The sequence below is a fragment of the Hylobates moloch genome, unplaced genomic scaffold (assembly GCF_009828535.3).
Source record: "Hylobates moloch isolate HMO894 unplaced genomic scaffold, HMol_V3 SCAFFOLD_16, whole genome shotgun sequence".
Lineage (NCBI taxonomy): Eukaryota > Metazoa > Chordata > Mammalia > Primates > Hylobatidae > Hylobates > Hylobates moloch.
In genome coordinates, this window is record NW_026652291.1 from 71,791,060 (window position 1) to 71,806,314 (window position 15,255).

Here is a 15,255-nt window from a genome sequence, read left to right on the forward strand (position 1 = left end):
CTGGAAATTTGTGGGGTTCTTTTGAGTTTATTTTATATTTTCTTTTTTTTTCCAGAGTCGCTGCCACAAAAAGTCCGATTATTTTCATTGGTACAGGGGAACATATAGATGACTTTGAACCTTTCAAAACACAGCCTTTTATTAGCAAACTTCTTGGTATGTACAGTGGTGGGGATATAGAAAAATCTCCAAGAAATACAATGTATCTTTAGGACGAAATAGGTTTTAATTTTGTCCTCACTAATTTAAGCACATCATTTCTTTCTACGACTTAATTTTCTTACCTGTAAAATAGAGATAATGGTTATCTGCTTTCTGTTGTGAAAGTGTTAAAATGAGGTATCTAGTAGAAAGTTCTTTGGAAAAGTTTTAGAGCACAGTACAAAAACAAGTGGTTTTAATAATAGCCAATGTAAGGGCAATAATACTTTGGCAATGTCTCAAGGTGGTATAGTTAGAGAGCATGGAATTTGGAGTTAAACCCTGGGCTGCAGTCCTTGCTTTGCCACTTGTTTGTTGCCACTTAACTTTTTTTTTTTTTTTGAGACAGAGTTTTGCTCTTGTCACCCAGGCTGCAGTGCAATGGCGGGATCTCGGTTCACTGCAACTTCAGCCTCCCGGGTTCAAGCGATTTTCCTGCCTTAGCCTCCCAAGTAGCTGGGATTACAGGCATGCACCACCAGGTCCAGCTAATTTTTTTTATTTTTAGCAGAGACGGGTTTTCACCATGTTGGCCGGGCTAGTCTTGAACTCCTGACCTCAGGTGATCCACCCACCTTGGCCTCCCAAAGTGCTGGGATTACAGGCATGAACCACTGCTCCTGGCCATGCCACTTAACTTTCTTAGCTTCGGTTTTCTCATTTGTGTAGTGTAGTAAGAATACCTAACCTATTATAGTAACCTCACAAGGTTATTATGTATGTGAATGTGTTTTGTGTAATGTAAAGCAGGGTATAGTATTAGTTGTTAATTTTTCTTTTTTGCATCTTTTAGGTATGGGCGACATTGAAGGACTGATAGATAAAGTCAACGAGTTGAAGTTGGATGACAATGAAGCACTTATAGAGAAGTTGAAACATGGTATATAAGTGACAAAAAAGCACTTCATCTCAGATTTCTTCCATTGATTTTTTTATAAAGTTACTATTAAGTTATTTGAAATGTAGTATCTGTTAGAGTCAGATCTTCTACTGCTTATTATTTTAGATGATTTATATGCAAATCATTTAAAATCTCAGGTAGCTGAGCAGTTACAGAATTCAGTGTTTTTATTTTCTTTATTGTAATAAAATTAAGATTAAAATCAAGGCTTTCACTAGGTTCCTTGAAGTTTTTCTGTTTTTTAAGACGGAGTCTCACTCTGTTACCCAGGCTGGAGTGCAGTGGTGCAATCTTGGCTCACCGCAAACTCCGTCTCCTGGGTTCAAGTGATTCTCCTGCCTCAGCCTCCCGAGTAGCTGGGATTACAGGCACGTACCACCAGGCCCGGCTAATTTTTGTATTTTTAGTAGAGATGGGGTTTCGCCATGTTGGCCAGGCTGGTCTTGAACTGCTGACCTCAGGTAATCCACCCACCTTGGCCTCCCAAAGTACTGAGATTACAGGTGTGAGCCACTGTGCTTGGCCGGTTCCTTGAAGTTAAACAGGTTAAAAAAGTAAGTTAGAACACAAGGATGAAATTAAATATACCACATTTGCTTTACCCCACAGCAAAGACCACTCCTGTAGAGAAGGATATTATTCTGATTAGGAGCTCAGGTTCTTAAATATAACATACCTGTTTTTGTATCTCTGATGTATTTTTTAGCTTTATAACTTTTTAAATTACTTAGCCTCAATTTTGTCATCTATAAAAAGTACATAATACTAACTACTTCATATGGTTGTGAAGATTGCATTCGCTGATGCATGTACAATGTCTGGCACATCATAAACACTCAATGTATATTATTCTTGACCATTCCAGTTGTTCTAAAAATAATCTTTAATTACCACAGTAACTGTTCTGCCTCTTTGCTTCTTCTCACTTATCTTACCAGATAATTGTGCCTTTACTTTTCTCTTAAATGCTGGTGTTTCTCAGGGATCATTCGAAGTCATCTTTCTCAGGAGCTTCAGACTCATGTATCTGTGTTTACTAGACCATTCTTGGATGTTTCATAGAATCTCAAATTCAGCATATCCTTATTCCCATCCCAACCTCTCACCTTGTTGTCTTATCAATGAATATTAATATCATTTATATTGTTGCCAGAGTCAGAAACTTGGGTGTCATTATTTCTTCCTCACTCTGCCCACTCCTTTCTCCATCAGTTAACTAGTCCAAGTGTTTCCACCTCCTAAGTATCTCCATTCCATCCCCTTCTCTGTAGCCGCCCTACAACTATGCTAGTTCATCTCTTTCCTAGATCTTCTTACTGTAAGTCTTTCAACAGATCTTTCATCTTCCTGTATTCTTCCCCTTTGATGTATTTTTTCATACTACAGCCCAGAATAATCTTTCAAAACTGCAAATCTGATCCCATTACTGCTCTTCTTAAAATTCTTTAGTGGCTTTCTATTGCCCCTTTAAAGTTTTTAACTGATTTTACTATCTAGCTCACATCTTCCATGTTGTATTTTAGCATTGTTGTTCTTAGTATTCTGTGTGCCAGCTATGCTGGACTTCTTTTAGTTTCTCAAATGTACATTCCTGTCTCTCACATCTGGGCTGTTGCCTTTGCCAGTCCCTCTGTCTCTCTTCTTACCTCTGCCATCATCTCCTCTGGCCAAGATGGCTAGCTGCTACTTACACTTCAGATTTCTCCTTAAATGTCCTTCTTTAGGGACATTTCACCTGAACCCTAGACTGAGTTGGAACCTTCTGACAGATGTTTCTATCACTTCCTACAATTAATTTTTATATTATTCACCACAATTATTTGATGTTTTTCCTGCTTGAAGGTGAAGGTAGAGGTCATAGCTGTGTTATTCATCTTTTATGTTCACAGTACCTAGCACAGCGTCTGGCACATAGTAGGTCTTCAGCAACTATTGAATGAATGAATTTATCCTTTGTTGCCTGTTCCTTTGCCCCCTTTTTTCTTTTTTTTTTCTTTTTTTGAGACAGAGTTTCACTCTTGTCGCCCAGGCTGGAGTGCACTGGCACAATCTCAGCTCAGTGCAACCTCCGCCTCCCAGTTTGAAGCAGTTCTCCTGCCGCAGCCTCCCCATTAGCTGGGACTACAGGCGTGCACTGCCACGCCTGGCTAATTTTTGTATTTTTAGTAGAAATGGGGTTTCACCATGGTGGCCAGGCTGATCTCGAACTCCTGGCCTCAGGTGATCTGCCACCTTGGCCTCCCAAAGTGCTGGGATTACAGGCGTGAGCCACCTTACCTGGCCGCTCCTTCCTTTTTCTATCTTGAATAATCCTACCACTGTTTCTGCTACCACCAAGAAGCTGGGTGTATATTCCTACTCTGTTTCCTTTCTGACTCCTGACTCTCCTTAAGTCTCTACGTTTTTGTTTCTTTTCCTAATATTCTACTCATTCTGAGATCTCCAAGGGTCTCCTAATTTCCACATGTAGTGATCTTTCTTATTTTCCTTGGTTCCTAATATTTAAGTGTTTTCTGCCTTTTCTGTTTTCAGACTCTAAGTTCCGTGTCTGTAGATTTCTTATATTATCCTAGCTTTAATTATCACTTCTGTATAAATGGCCAAATATGTATTTCAACCTTAATCCTCTCTTCCACTGTTTAATTCTGCTTTTCTAGTTGCCTGCTGTAACATTTCTTTTAAGGTATTGTACTGCCACTTCACATTCAGAATGTCTGAACCAAATACCTTTTCTCTTTTTATCTTTAGGACATAAATAGGAAATACTTTCTCTTTTGGCTTGTTCCATTCCTGTTTTTAAAGCTTAGATTAGTATACATACAATGAAATGCTCAAATCCTAAGGATACCTTTCTTTTTTTGACAAATGCACAGTAACCCACACCCAATCAAGAAACAGAACATTTCCATTACTCTAAAAGGTTTGCTTATGCCCTTTCCCAGTAATACTTCATATTATAGAAGTCCTGGGCTGTGCATGGTGGCTCACACTGTAATCCCAGTGCTTTAGGAGGCCAAGGTGGGAGGATCATTTGAGGCCAGGAGTGTGAGACCAGCCTGGGCAACGTAGTAAGACCCATATCTCTTAGAAAAATCCAGTGGCATGCATCCATAGTCCTAACTACTCTGGAGATTGAGGCAGGGGGGTCACTTGAGCTCAAGAGTTTGAGGCTACCAGTGAGTTATGACTGTACCACTTCAATCCAGTCTCGGTGATAGAGCACAACCCTCTTAAAAAAATAAATTCTGAGTATATCCTTTTTTTCCAATGTTTTCTTTGACTAAGCATATTTTGATATTCATTCATGTAGTTGTACTAATCTGTAGTTTGTTCTTTTTATTGCTGAATAATATTTTTTCCACAGTGTATCCATTTTCCTGTTCATAGATACCTAAGCTATTTAAGAAACTCCAAACAATCTTCTAAAGTGTTTTGCTATTCTATATTCTCACCAACATATGGGAGTTCTTTGTGGTCCACATCCTCTTTAACTTTTGATATTGTCAACCTGTAAAATTTTACTTTTCCTAGTAGGTGTAGTTTATGTACCTTGTTTTCAGGTTCTTTATGTGTTTGTATATGTGTCTTCTCAGATAGAATGTAAGCTTCTCTAGGATAGGACCTGTCTGTGACTGTGTATTCTCCCCAGCATTCATCTTGTCATCTTGCACATGGTAACTGCTTGGTGAATATTTATTGATTGTATATTTTATAAGTATGCTTCAAGATAAATTCATGATTAAGGAATAAATTAGTTTTGTTGAATGGAAATGTACATACTCTAATATATCCGAATTATTTACATTGTATTTCAGGTCAGTTTACGTTGCGAGACATGTATGAGCAATTTCAAAATATCATGAAAATGGGCCCCTTCAGTCAGATCTTGGTTAGTTATCCTTAAAAGTTTATACCTTCTTTTGTTTTCATTAAATTTTCTAAGAATAGATACACTTGCTTTAATTATTTTTACATTTGGGTAAAAATATATGTAAGACTTAGTGTCAATATTAAACCTAATAGTTAAATGTGGACATTTTGAACTATTAAGCTACTATTGACTTTATGTTTAAATGTGTTTTAGGGGATGATCCCTGGTTTTGGAACAGATTTTATGAGCAAAGGAAATGAACAGGAGTCAATGGCAAGGCTGAAGAAATTAATGACAATAATGGATAGTATGAATGATCAAGGTAAGATGGCAGATTATTTTCCTCAGGCGACAATGTTCTGAGTGTCAGTAAGATGAGAGTTTCACTGTATTCTTGTGGACAAGATGGGGAGAAATTTAGCCTGAAAGATTATTTTTAGGTAGATTTGTAATAGCTTGAAAGCTCTTACTCAAAGGGTTATGATTATTGGATTGCCTTCATCATTGAGAGAAATGTCTAGTACAATACTTCTCCAAATGAGTTACAAGGAAAGAACACTAGTTCTTCATGATGTTCATAGAGATAACTTAAAAGGAGAACTCCGAGTCAAATTTGGTGGAATGCTAGTTTTTAAAGAGTTAAATCTGGCTGGGTGAGGTGGCTCAGACCTGTAATCTTAGCACTTTGGCAGGCCAAGGTGGGAGGATTACTTGAGGCCAGGAGTTTAAGACCAACCTGGCCAAACTAGCAAGACCCTGCCTCTATGAAAAAAAAATATTTACTGAAAGTCTCTTCATGGAGCTTTAATATTGCTAACATACATTGGGAAACTAAGAAATGGATAGCTTAAGCAATGTTTAGAAAATTCTTTCGGTCTGAAACATAAGAATTCAGTTTTCTCAGTATACTGCTCTGTTCCCCTGACCCTATAAAGGCATGCCTCAGAGATATTGTGGGTTTGGTTCTAGACCACTGCAGTAAAGGAAATATGCAATAAAGTGAGCCATACAGATTTTTTTGGTTTTCCAGTGTATATAAAAGTTATGTTTACAAATACATATACTGTAGTCTATTAAGTGTGCAAGAGCATTATGTCTAAAAAACAATGTATATACCTTAATTTAAAAATAGTTGATTGTTGGCCGGGCACAGTGGCTTACGACGCCTGTAATCCCAGCACTTTGGGAGGCTGAGGCGGGTGGATCACCTGAGGTCAGGAGTTTGACACCAGCCTGGCTAACATGGTAAAACCCCGTTTCTACTAAAAATACAAAAAAAATTAGCCGGGCGTGGTGGCACACACCTATAATCCCAGCTACTTGGGAGGCTGAGGCAGGAGAATCGCTTGAACCCGGGAGGCGGAGGTTGCAGTGAGCCGAGATTGTGTCATTGCACTCCAGCCTGGGCGACAGAGTGAGACTCTGTCTCAAAAGAAAAAATAAAACAATATAGTTTATTGCTAAAAATGCTAATGATCATCTAAGCCTTTAGTGCATTATAATCTTTTTGCTGGTGGAGGGTCTTAGCTTGATGTTGATGACTGCTAACCGATTACAGCGATGGTTGCCAAAGGTCAAGGTGGCTGTGGCAATTTCTTAAAACACAAGAATGAAATTTGCCCCATTGATTGACTATTCTTTTCACAAAAGATTTCTCTGTAGTATTCAATGCTGTTGGATAGCATTTTACCCACAGTAGAACGTCTTCCAAAATTGGAGTCAGTTCTGTCAAACCCTGCTGCTGCTGCTTTATCAACTAAGTTTATGTAATATTCTAACAATTTGAACAGTTTTTCATATCTGTGCTTTATCTACTATCTGATTTATTGTTTTTTTTTGTAATCTCTTTTTCCTGAGCTCCAGGTTTTCATAGTAACCCAAATAAGACTGTCTTTTTCTTTTAAGCTTGTCTTTTTCCTCACTATCTTTAACACTGCAAAAATGTTTGCATGTAGAATTCATAATTGCAGCATATCTAAAGTATCCATTCTGTGCCAGGCACTGTCCTGAGCACTTTAAATATATTAATTCATTTTATCATCATAACAACTCCTATGGCATATTCAGTTATTATCTACCTTTTTCAAATTAGGAAACTGGGATACAGGGAAGTTGAGTAATTTGCCCAGTATAGAACCTTTCCTGACTTCCTTCCTTCTTTGAATTAAGGCCCCTTCCTCTATTTGCTTAACTCTGTCATATTGCTTGCCACGATGTGCTGCTATTAGTTTATCTTCTTTCATTTGATTTGAGCTGTTGGAAGGAATATAATACATATTTTTCATAAATCTTTTATAAGGAAGATGTGGCTTAAAAGCCGCATTTATGAAATGGATTTGGAGGTTTTGATCATGACTTTATTTTGAGATATTGTATCTTTGTTAGTATTGCATTGATACTTAGACTTCACCTGGATTTCAGTTCACTTCTGGACAATATACTTAGAGGGTATGTATAGACAAATTAAAAGATGTAGGAAATCAGGATGATAAATGGGGTTCTAAACCATGTTAGAAGAGTCAGAGTTGGATATTTGTCATCCAGTGAAAATTCACAGGAGACATGGTAGCTCTTATGCATTTGAAAGCCGGCCAGGTGCGGTGGCTCTCGCCTGTAATCCCAGCATTTTGGGAGGCTGAGGTGGGTGGATCACTTAAGGTCAGGAGTTCGAGACCAGCCTGGGCAACATGGTGAAACCCTGTCCTTACTAAAAGTACAAAAAAAATTAGCTGGCTGTGGTGGCGTGTGCCTGTAGTCCCAGCTACTCGGGAGCCTGAGGTGGGAGAATCACTTGAACCCTGGAGGTGGTAGTTGCAGTGAACCAAGCTTTCACCACTGCACTCCAGCCTGAGTGACAGCAACACTCTGTCTCAAAAAAAAAAAAAAAGATTTTGAAAGTCATATTTTTTATGCGTAGCAAGGAGACATATACATGAATAGGAATGGAAGTGCCAGGTAAACGGATTTCAATTTAATATGTGTAAAGAAGATTTTTCCCTAAGTATAATAGAATGGCATAGACAGCCTTACATTAGATAGCAGGTCATCTCTCCTGGGGATATTAAGACCAAGGCTAGATAACCATTTATTTGGGGGATATTGCAGAGGGAATGCAGACATAATGGACATTTTGACTAAAGTCCATCCCATTCCTGAGATTGCATGCAACTGAAGCTAGAAGAAATGCACCTGATATTCTAAGAGTGATCAGACAACTGCGGGAATTAATTCACTATATGCTACTGAGAGAATTAAAATACTAGTAGTAGTAATTACTTGATTATAGGAAATAATTTTTCTGTTGATTATGGATAGAACCTACCTCCTTCTGCTTGCTTATATAGTCTACATTTATGAATTTATGATTAATATTTAGGATAGAGCTAAGGTGAGCATTTGTGTTCATTTTCTAAATATACCATATACCTCTGGTGTTTGGAGGGCCTGGAGGGGGTAGACATATGAAGTATGGAAGTGGTGGACATGGGGTCTCAAAACATTCTATTAATAGTTTACTTAAACTGTAGGGAAAGTACATGTTTGTTTTATTGTTTTTATAGTAGAAAGTACATGTTTGTTTTATTGTTTTTATAGCTTATGAATACTATAAATGTTCTTTTGAATATATTCCGTATTTTCTTTTTTTTGAGATGGAGTCTCGCTCTGTCGCCCAGGCTGGAGTGCAGTGGCGCAATCTTGGCTCACTGCAACCTCTACGTCCCAGGTTCAAGCGATTCTTCTGCCTCAGCCTCCCGAGTAGCTGGGACTACAGGCGCATGCCACCATGCCCACTAATTTTTGTATTATTAGTAGAGACGGGGTTTCACCATATTGGCCAGGCTGGTGTCGAACTCCTGACCTCATGAGCCACCTGCCTTGGCCTCACAAAGTGCTGGGATTACAGGCATGAGCCACCACGCCCGGCCTCCGTGTTTAATTTTTAAAACTCAAAAGCAAACGTAGCAAATTATAACATTTGTTAAATCTGGGTGGTAATTTGACTATGTATTATGTCTGTTTTTCTATATGTAAGATATTTTGTAACATAAAAAGAGAAAAATGAGATAGTTATCACTTTAAAAACATCTCCTAAGCTCTTTGAAGTTATATATTGCCCATTTGCACATAACTGCTTTGATGATGAATGATAATTGTGTGTGAGAGTAATTGACCCTCGTCTACAGAACTAGACAGTACGGATGGTGCCAAAGTTTTTAGTAAACAACCAGGAAGAATCCAAAGAGTAGCAAGAGGATCGGGTGTATCAACAAGAGATGTTCAAGAACTTTTGACACAATATACCAAGTTTGCACAGATGGTAAAAAAGATGGGAGGTATCAAAGGACTTTTCAAAGGTAAGAAAAATAAGCTTGTTATTAGTTAACAGACGGAAAAGAAAGGAAGTTGAGAAAAAAGAGTACTGCCAGTATTGGAAAATTCACAGCTGAATTTCATGTTATTTTCAAGTACTTCCAGGATTTATGTGACCTGTGATTTATCTGTTTTCATATTCAAGGTAATATTAGTATTTAAAAAAAAAACTTCACATCTGTGTAGTTTGGGTAAATGAAAAAAATAATTAATAAAGCAATGATTTTCTTTTTGTGAACACATTATATTAAAGTTAGATAATATAAGGAAAAAAAAACATTACCTTTACTCCCCAGAGAATCCAATGGATCCTACTGCAAATAACAGTTGCTATAACTAAGTTTTCTTCTGATATATCATAACTATTTTTCCATGTTGTCAAATATTCTTCAAAATATAATTCTTGGCCAGGCGCGATGGCTCATGCCTGTCATCCTAGCACTTTGGGAGGCTGAGGTGGGCGGATCACTTGAGGTCAGGAGTTCAAGACCAGCCTGGCCAGCATGGTGAAACCCTGCCTCTATTTAAAATACAAAAAATAGTCGGGTGTCGTGGGGTGTACCTGTAATCCCAGCTACTTGGGAGGCTGAGGCAGGAGAATCACTTGAACCCAGGAGGCGGAACTTGCAGTGAGCCGAGATTGCACCACTGTACTCCAGCCTGGGCAACAGAGTGAGACTCCGGTCCCCAAACACACACACACACACACATACACACACACACTTCTTAACTTCTGAGTAATACTGTTCGAGTTATGTGTGTATCTTTGTCTACTGTAGTGCCGCTTTTTTGGGCAGTAAGGCTGATTCATTCACTTCTATATCAGATCAGTTTTTGTGCAGTTCCATGAGACTAGGGATTTTTGTCTGTTTTGATCAGAAACATAGTAGATGCTAAATAAATTTTGTAGTAATATAATTTCCATTATATTTATTTATTTATATTATTTTGAGACAGAGTCTCTCTCTGTCACCCAGACTGGAGTGCAGTGGTGCAGTCTCAGCTCACTGCAGCCTCTGCTTCTCAGGCTCAAACAATTCTCCTGCCTCAGCCTCCCGAGTAACTGGGATTAAAGGCATGCACCACTACCGCCTGGCTTCTACTTGTTTTTGGTTTTATTTTGTGTTTGACTTTTTAATCTCAATGGAATTTATTTTGCTGTGTATTGTGTATCGTAAAAAGATAAGTTTTTCCAAAGACTATCAGCTGTTCAGTCCTCTTTTTGATTTTTTTCTATAATGTAAACAACTAATTCAGAGTCTGAAAATGTGCCTTGAAACCCATTAAAATGAATTTATTATTTCCAAAAATATTAATTAGACAAGCTCTGAAGATGAACAATACCACTGAATAGCTTCTAAAAGAATGAGTATTTTCAAATGTTTTAAATTACCTTTTGTCTTTAAAGCTTTCCTTATTTTCCTTGTGATATCCTATTTTCTCTTTTGTGACAAAAAAATTAGACAAACATGTTGAAAATTGGTTATAATTCCTACCATCCCATGCTATTTCAGATAGTGACTAATAAACACATTACATCACTGTAATGTCTTTCCCTTGTAGTCCTGACTGTTCTTGATAGAACAGATTCACCATCCAGATCTTATCTATGCATTGATTCCTCAATAAAGGAATAACCCAAGATGAAGCTGGCAGTGGATATACACACAGCTGTGTCACACCAAACTTGAAATACATTTTAGAAGTTTTAAATGCTGATAAACAAACTCTTAGGACAAATCACTAATGAGCATGGAATTCCCATCTTCTTCAGATTTATTCATCATAAATGGTTTTCACAGATTTTATTATAAAAACATATCTTCTCTTTCATTCATAGTTTATAATTCACATGATTTATTCACATTAACCAGCTGTGATTGGAGAATCAGGAGGAGCTTTGAGTCCCATTTTTTATAAATGCTTTTGAGAAGTACCATAGTTAATGCCCCTTTCAAATAAATAATTTTGGATGGTTGTGGTGGCTTATACCTGTAATCCCAGCACTTTGAGAGGCCGAGGCAGGAGGATCCCATGAGCCCAGGAGGGCAAGGCTGCAGTGAGCCATGATTAGGGCACTGCATTCCAGCCTGGGCGACAGAGCAAGAACCTTTTTAAAAAAAAAAAAAAAATTGTTGAAGCAATTCTTCTATTCATTGTTGTAGTGATGATCTCTTGCTTTCCTTTCTTTTATGAGTACAGCTGTTGTCTAAAGGATGTTTTTACCTATTCTGGCTCAGAGTGCGTTTATTTTTTGTGGTTTTTTGTTTGTTTTGTTTTGAGACAGGGTCTTGCTCTGTCACCCAGGCTGGAGGCTGAAGTGCAATGGCATGATCATGGCTCACTACAGCCTTGACCTCTCAAGCTCAAGCGATCCTCCAATCTGAGGCTCCCAAGTAGCTGAGACTACAGGCGCGTGCTATCACACCCAGCTAATGCTTTTTTTTTTTTTTTTTTTTTTTTTTGTAGAGACAGGGTTTAGCCATGTTGCCTAGGCTGATCTTGAACTCCTGGGCTCAAGTAATCAGCCTACCTTCGCCACCCGAAGTGCTGGGATTACAAATGTGACCCACCTCACCCAGACTGCATCTCTTTCATTGACTGCCCTTTTTACTGTGGTGTTTTGACATAGTGTAGAAATTCCTTGACAAATGAAATTGCATTATTTGTCTTTGTATTCTCTGAAGGTTTTCATTACTTAAGGAAAACTTCTGGCCAGGCACTGTGGCCCACGCCTGTAATCCCAGCACTTTGGGAGGCCAAGGCGGGCAGATCATGAGGTCAAGAGATCAAAACCATCCTGGCCAAAATGGTGAAACCCTGTCTCTACTAAAAATACAAAAATTAGCTGGGCGTAGTGGCTCATGCCTGTAATCCCAGCTACTCAGGAGGCTGAGACAGGAGAATGGTGTGAACCCGGGAGGCAGAGGTTGCAGTGAGCTGAGTTCATGCCATTGCACTCCAGCCTGGGTGACAGAGCTAGACTCCATCTCAAAAACAAAACAAAACAAAACAAAAAAAACTTCTTAGATACATACACATCTTCATATTCTCTCAGACTCATACTTTACTTTCTACTTTCTTTTTTTTTTTTTTTTTTGAGACAGTCTTGCTCTGTCGCCCAGGCTGGAGTACAGTGGTGCGATCTCGATTCACTGCAACCTCCGCCTCCCGGATTCAAGCAATTCTGCCTCAGCCTCCCGAGTAGCTGGGACTACAGGCGTGTGCCACCATGTCTGGCTAATTTATTTTGTATTTTTAGTGGAGATGGGGTTTCAACCACGTTGGCCAGGCTGGTCTCGAACTCCTGACCTCAAGTGATCTGCCAGCCTTGGCCTCCCAGAGTGCTAGGATTATAGTTGTGAGCCACCACACCCGGCCCAACAGACTCATACTTTCATATTCATCTACCAGCCATCCAGTCTCTTTGCTAATTAACCCGTGTCTATAAACTCAGCTTTTTGTCCAGCATTCCCCTGTATCACTATTAAGCCGTTGTTATAGCTTACTATTAAAAACTGCTGGCTGACGAGGTACGGTGGCTCACACCTGTAATCCCAGCACTCTGGGAGGCCGAGGTGAGTGGGTCACGAGGTCAGGTGTTTGAGACCAGCCTGGCCAAGATGGTGAAACCCTGTCTCTACTAAAAATACAAAAATTAGCGAGGTGTGGTGGCGGGCATCTGTAATCCCAGCTACTTGGGAGGCTGAGGCAGGAGAATCACTTGAACCCAGGAGACGGAGTTTGCACTGAGCCAAGATATGGGTGACAGAGCAAAACTCCGTCTCAAAATAAATAAAAAATAAAACACTGGGTACAATTTTGCTAATAGTGGCTTATTCACAGATATAAATAAAGTATTAGCATAAATCGTAGCCTTAAAAAGGACTTTTAAATGTCCTTTTATATAGAATTTTACATGTTCTTGGCTGGGCGCGGTGGCTCACGCTTGTAATCCCAGCACTTTGGGAGGCCAAGGCGGGCGGATCACGAGGTCAGGAGATCGAGACCACGGTGAAACCCCGTCTCTACTAAAAATACAAAAAAAAAAAATTAGCCGGGCGTGGTGGTGGGCGCTGTAGTCCCAGCTACTCGGAGAGGCTGAGGCAGGAGAATGGCGTGAACCCGGGAGGCAGAGCTTGCAGTGAGCCGAGATTGCGCCACTGCACTCCAGCCTGGGCAACAGAGCAAGACTCCGTCTCAAAAAGAATTTTACATGTTCTTCAAAAAATAGTATGTCATTGAGATAAAGATTAGAAGGGAATATGTAGAAATAGAAATAATTATGTTAGAGTGATAGGATTATGTAATTTTTTCTTTGTATTTACTCAGTTCATCAAACTTTCTATTATACCCTGATTATACTGATTATATTACCTCCTACACTGACTCAAAATCTTTTTTTTCCCCCTCAGGTGGTGACATGTCTAAGAATGTGAGCCAGTCACAGATGGCAAAATTGAACCAACAAATGGCCAAAATGATGGATCCTAGAGTTCTTCATCACATGGGTAAATACCAAGTTGTTGGCAGTTACTAATGCAGTTTAATTTGCGGGTTGAGTTTTAATGATAAGCCTTTTGTTGTAATATTATGAAAATATGTTCAAAAGGTGTGTGATTTCAGGGAAATGGTCATCTGAATCCTAAGTTGAATTAAATTGTAATAGGGCTTATTAGCTGAGGTCTTATTCACTCCTCTGCTGCCATCTCTGTGATGTCTGAGCAAGCTGTTTAATCATCTTTTGTTTGTTTGTTCTGGTGACTTTTTCCTTTATTTTAGAACCCGGATATTTTTAATTATACGACTGAGGATTTTTAACCTGAGTTCTACTTTGACTGTATAACCTTTACAAAGTTCCTTAAACTTTCTGAACCTCACTTTCCCCTTCGGTAAAATCACAGATCATATCTCATCAAGATATTGTGACAATTAAATGAGATAATATATATGAAGACATTCAGTACAATTCTGGGCATATAGTAGATGTTCAATAAATGAATCATTTTCTTTTTGTAAGTCCTATGAAATAATCCCCTATTGATTATTTTTTATGTAACTTAGAGTAAGACCCTTTTGGATTTATAAGAAAAAAAATTTTCGTTTAGATTTATTGACTGTGTGACCGGTAGTATCCTAAGATCTTTTTATGTATCACCTCATTTATTCCTTACAATAACTCCATAAGATAGGCTATTCATTCTCTTTTATTGATGAAGATACTGGTGATAATACAAATTTTTAGGTGGTACGTTCTTTAAGGCTGATGACTAAATTGCCATCAGAATTCAGTATTTTTAGAAGTACTTATTAGGCAGAAGTAATAAATGTTTCCAGTTCTGCTTAATAATTATCTGTTTTTAACTCTACTTCCCTACTTTTGCTCTAGGTGGTATGGCAGGACTTCAGTCAATGATGAGGCAGTTTCAACAGGGTGCTGCTGGCAACATGAAAGGCATGATGGGATTCAATAATATGTAAAGAAAATGCCTTAATATAAACTGACTCAGTTGAATACCTAATTTGCTGAGACCTCAGAGTTTCCCTTCTTTTTGCAAATTGGGGGGAAAGTGTATTTTTCTTGCTTATCATGCACTCTTTCCTTTTCTTCTCTCCCCCTTTTGCCCTCCTTTTCTTTTTCCTTCCTTCTTTCCTCCCTTTAATGTAAGGGAGAAATACATGGTTTTTGTGGAAATCATTATATGTCTGCTTTAGATTTTCTTCTGTTTTCACCATCATAACACTTAAGTTAAATCATGATGTAAAATTTTAGTACTTAAAGATTTTTAATTGTCTTGAAGGCCAAGCATTGCGTTTGTAAACAGTCCTGGTCAGTAGTTAAATAATGTTTCAATTAAAATGCTGTAAAATAAACTTCAAAGTGGTTATAAGTTAAGGGGTTGTTAACTTT

At 38.5% G+C, this 15,255-nt stretch overlaps 1 protein-coding gene across 5 annotated transcripts in view; it reads left to right on the forward strand.

Annotated features, from left to right (window-relative positions):
* The window catches only part of LOC116484611 (signal recognition particle subunit SRP54), a 95,969-nt gene that overhangs the window by 30,714 nt on the left and 50,000 nt on the right, over window positions 1-15,255 (forward strand). For 4 of the 5 annotated variants that reach the window (XM_032179468.2, XM_058429598.1, XM_032179470.2 and 1 more), the window contains exons 10-16: window positions 56-156; window positions 995-1,081; window positions 4,918-4,991; window positions 5,187-5,295; window positions 9,158-9,328; window positions 13,760-13,855; window positions 14,734-15,235. In XM_032179468.2, the coding sequence (XP_032035359.1) occupies window positions 56-156; window positions 995-1,081; window positions 4,918-4,991; window positions 5,187-5,295; window positions 9,158-9,328; window positions 13,760-13,855; window positions 14,734-14,825 (730 nt within the window). In that variant the 3' untranslated portion in view covers window positions 14,826-15,235. Of the gene's footprint in view, window positions 1-55; window positions 157-994; window positions 1,082-4,917; window positions 4,992-5,186; window positions 5,296-9,157; window positions 9,329-13,759; window positions 13,856-14,733; window positions 15,236-15,255 lie in introns of those variants that run through there. The other variant, XM_058429600.1, reaches the window with a different exon arrangement.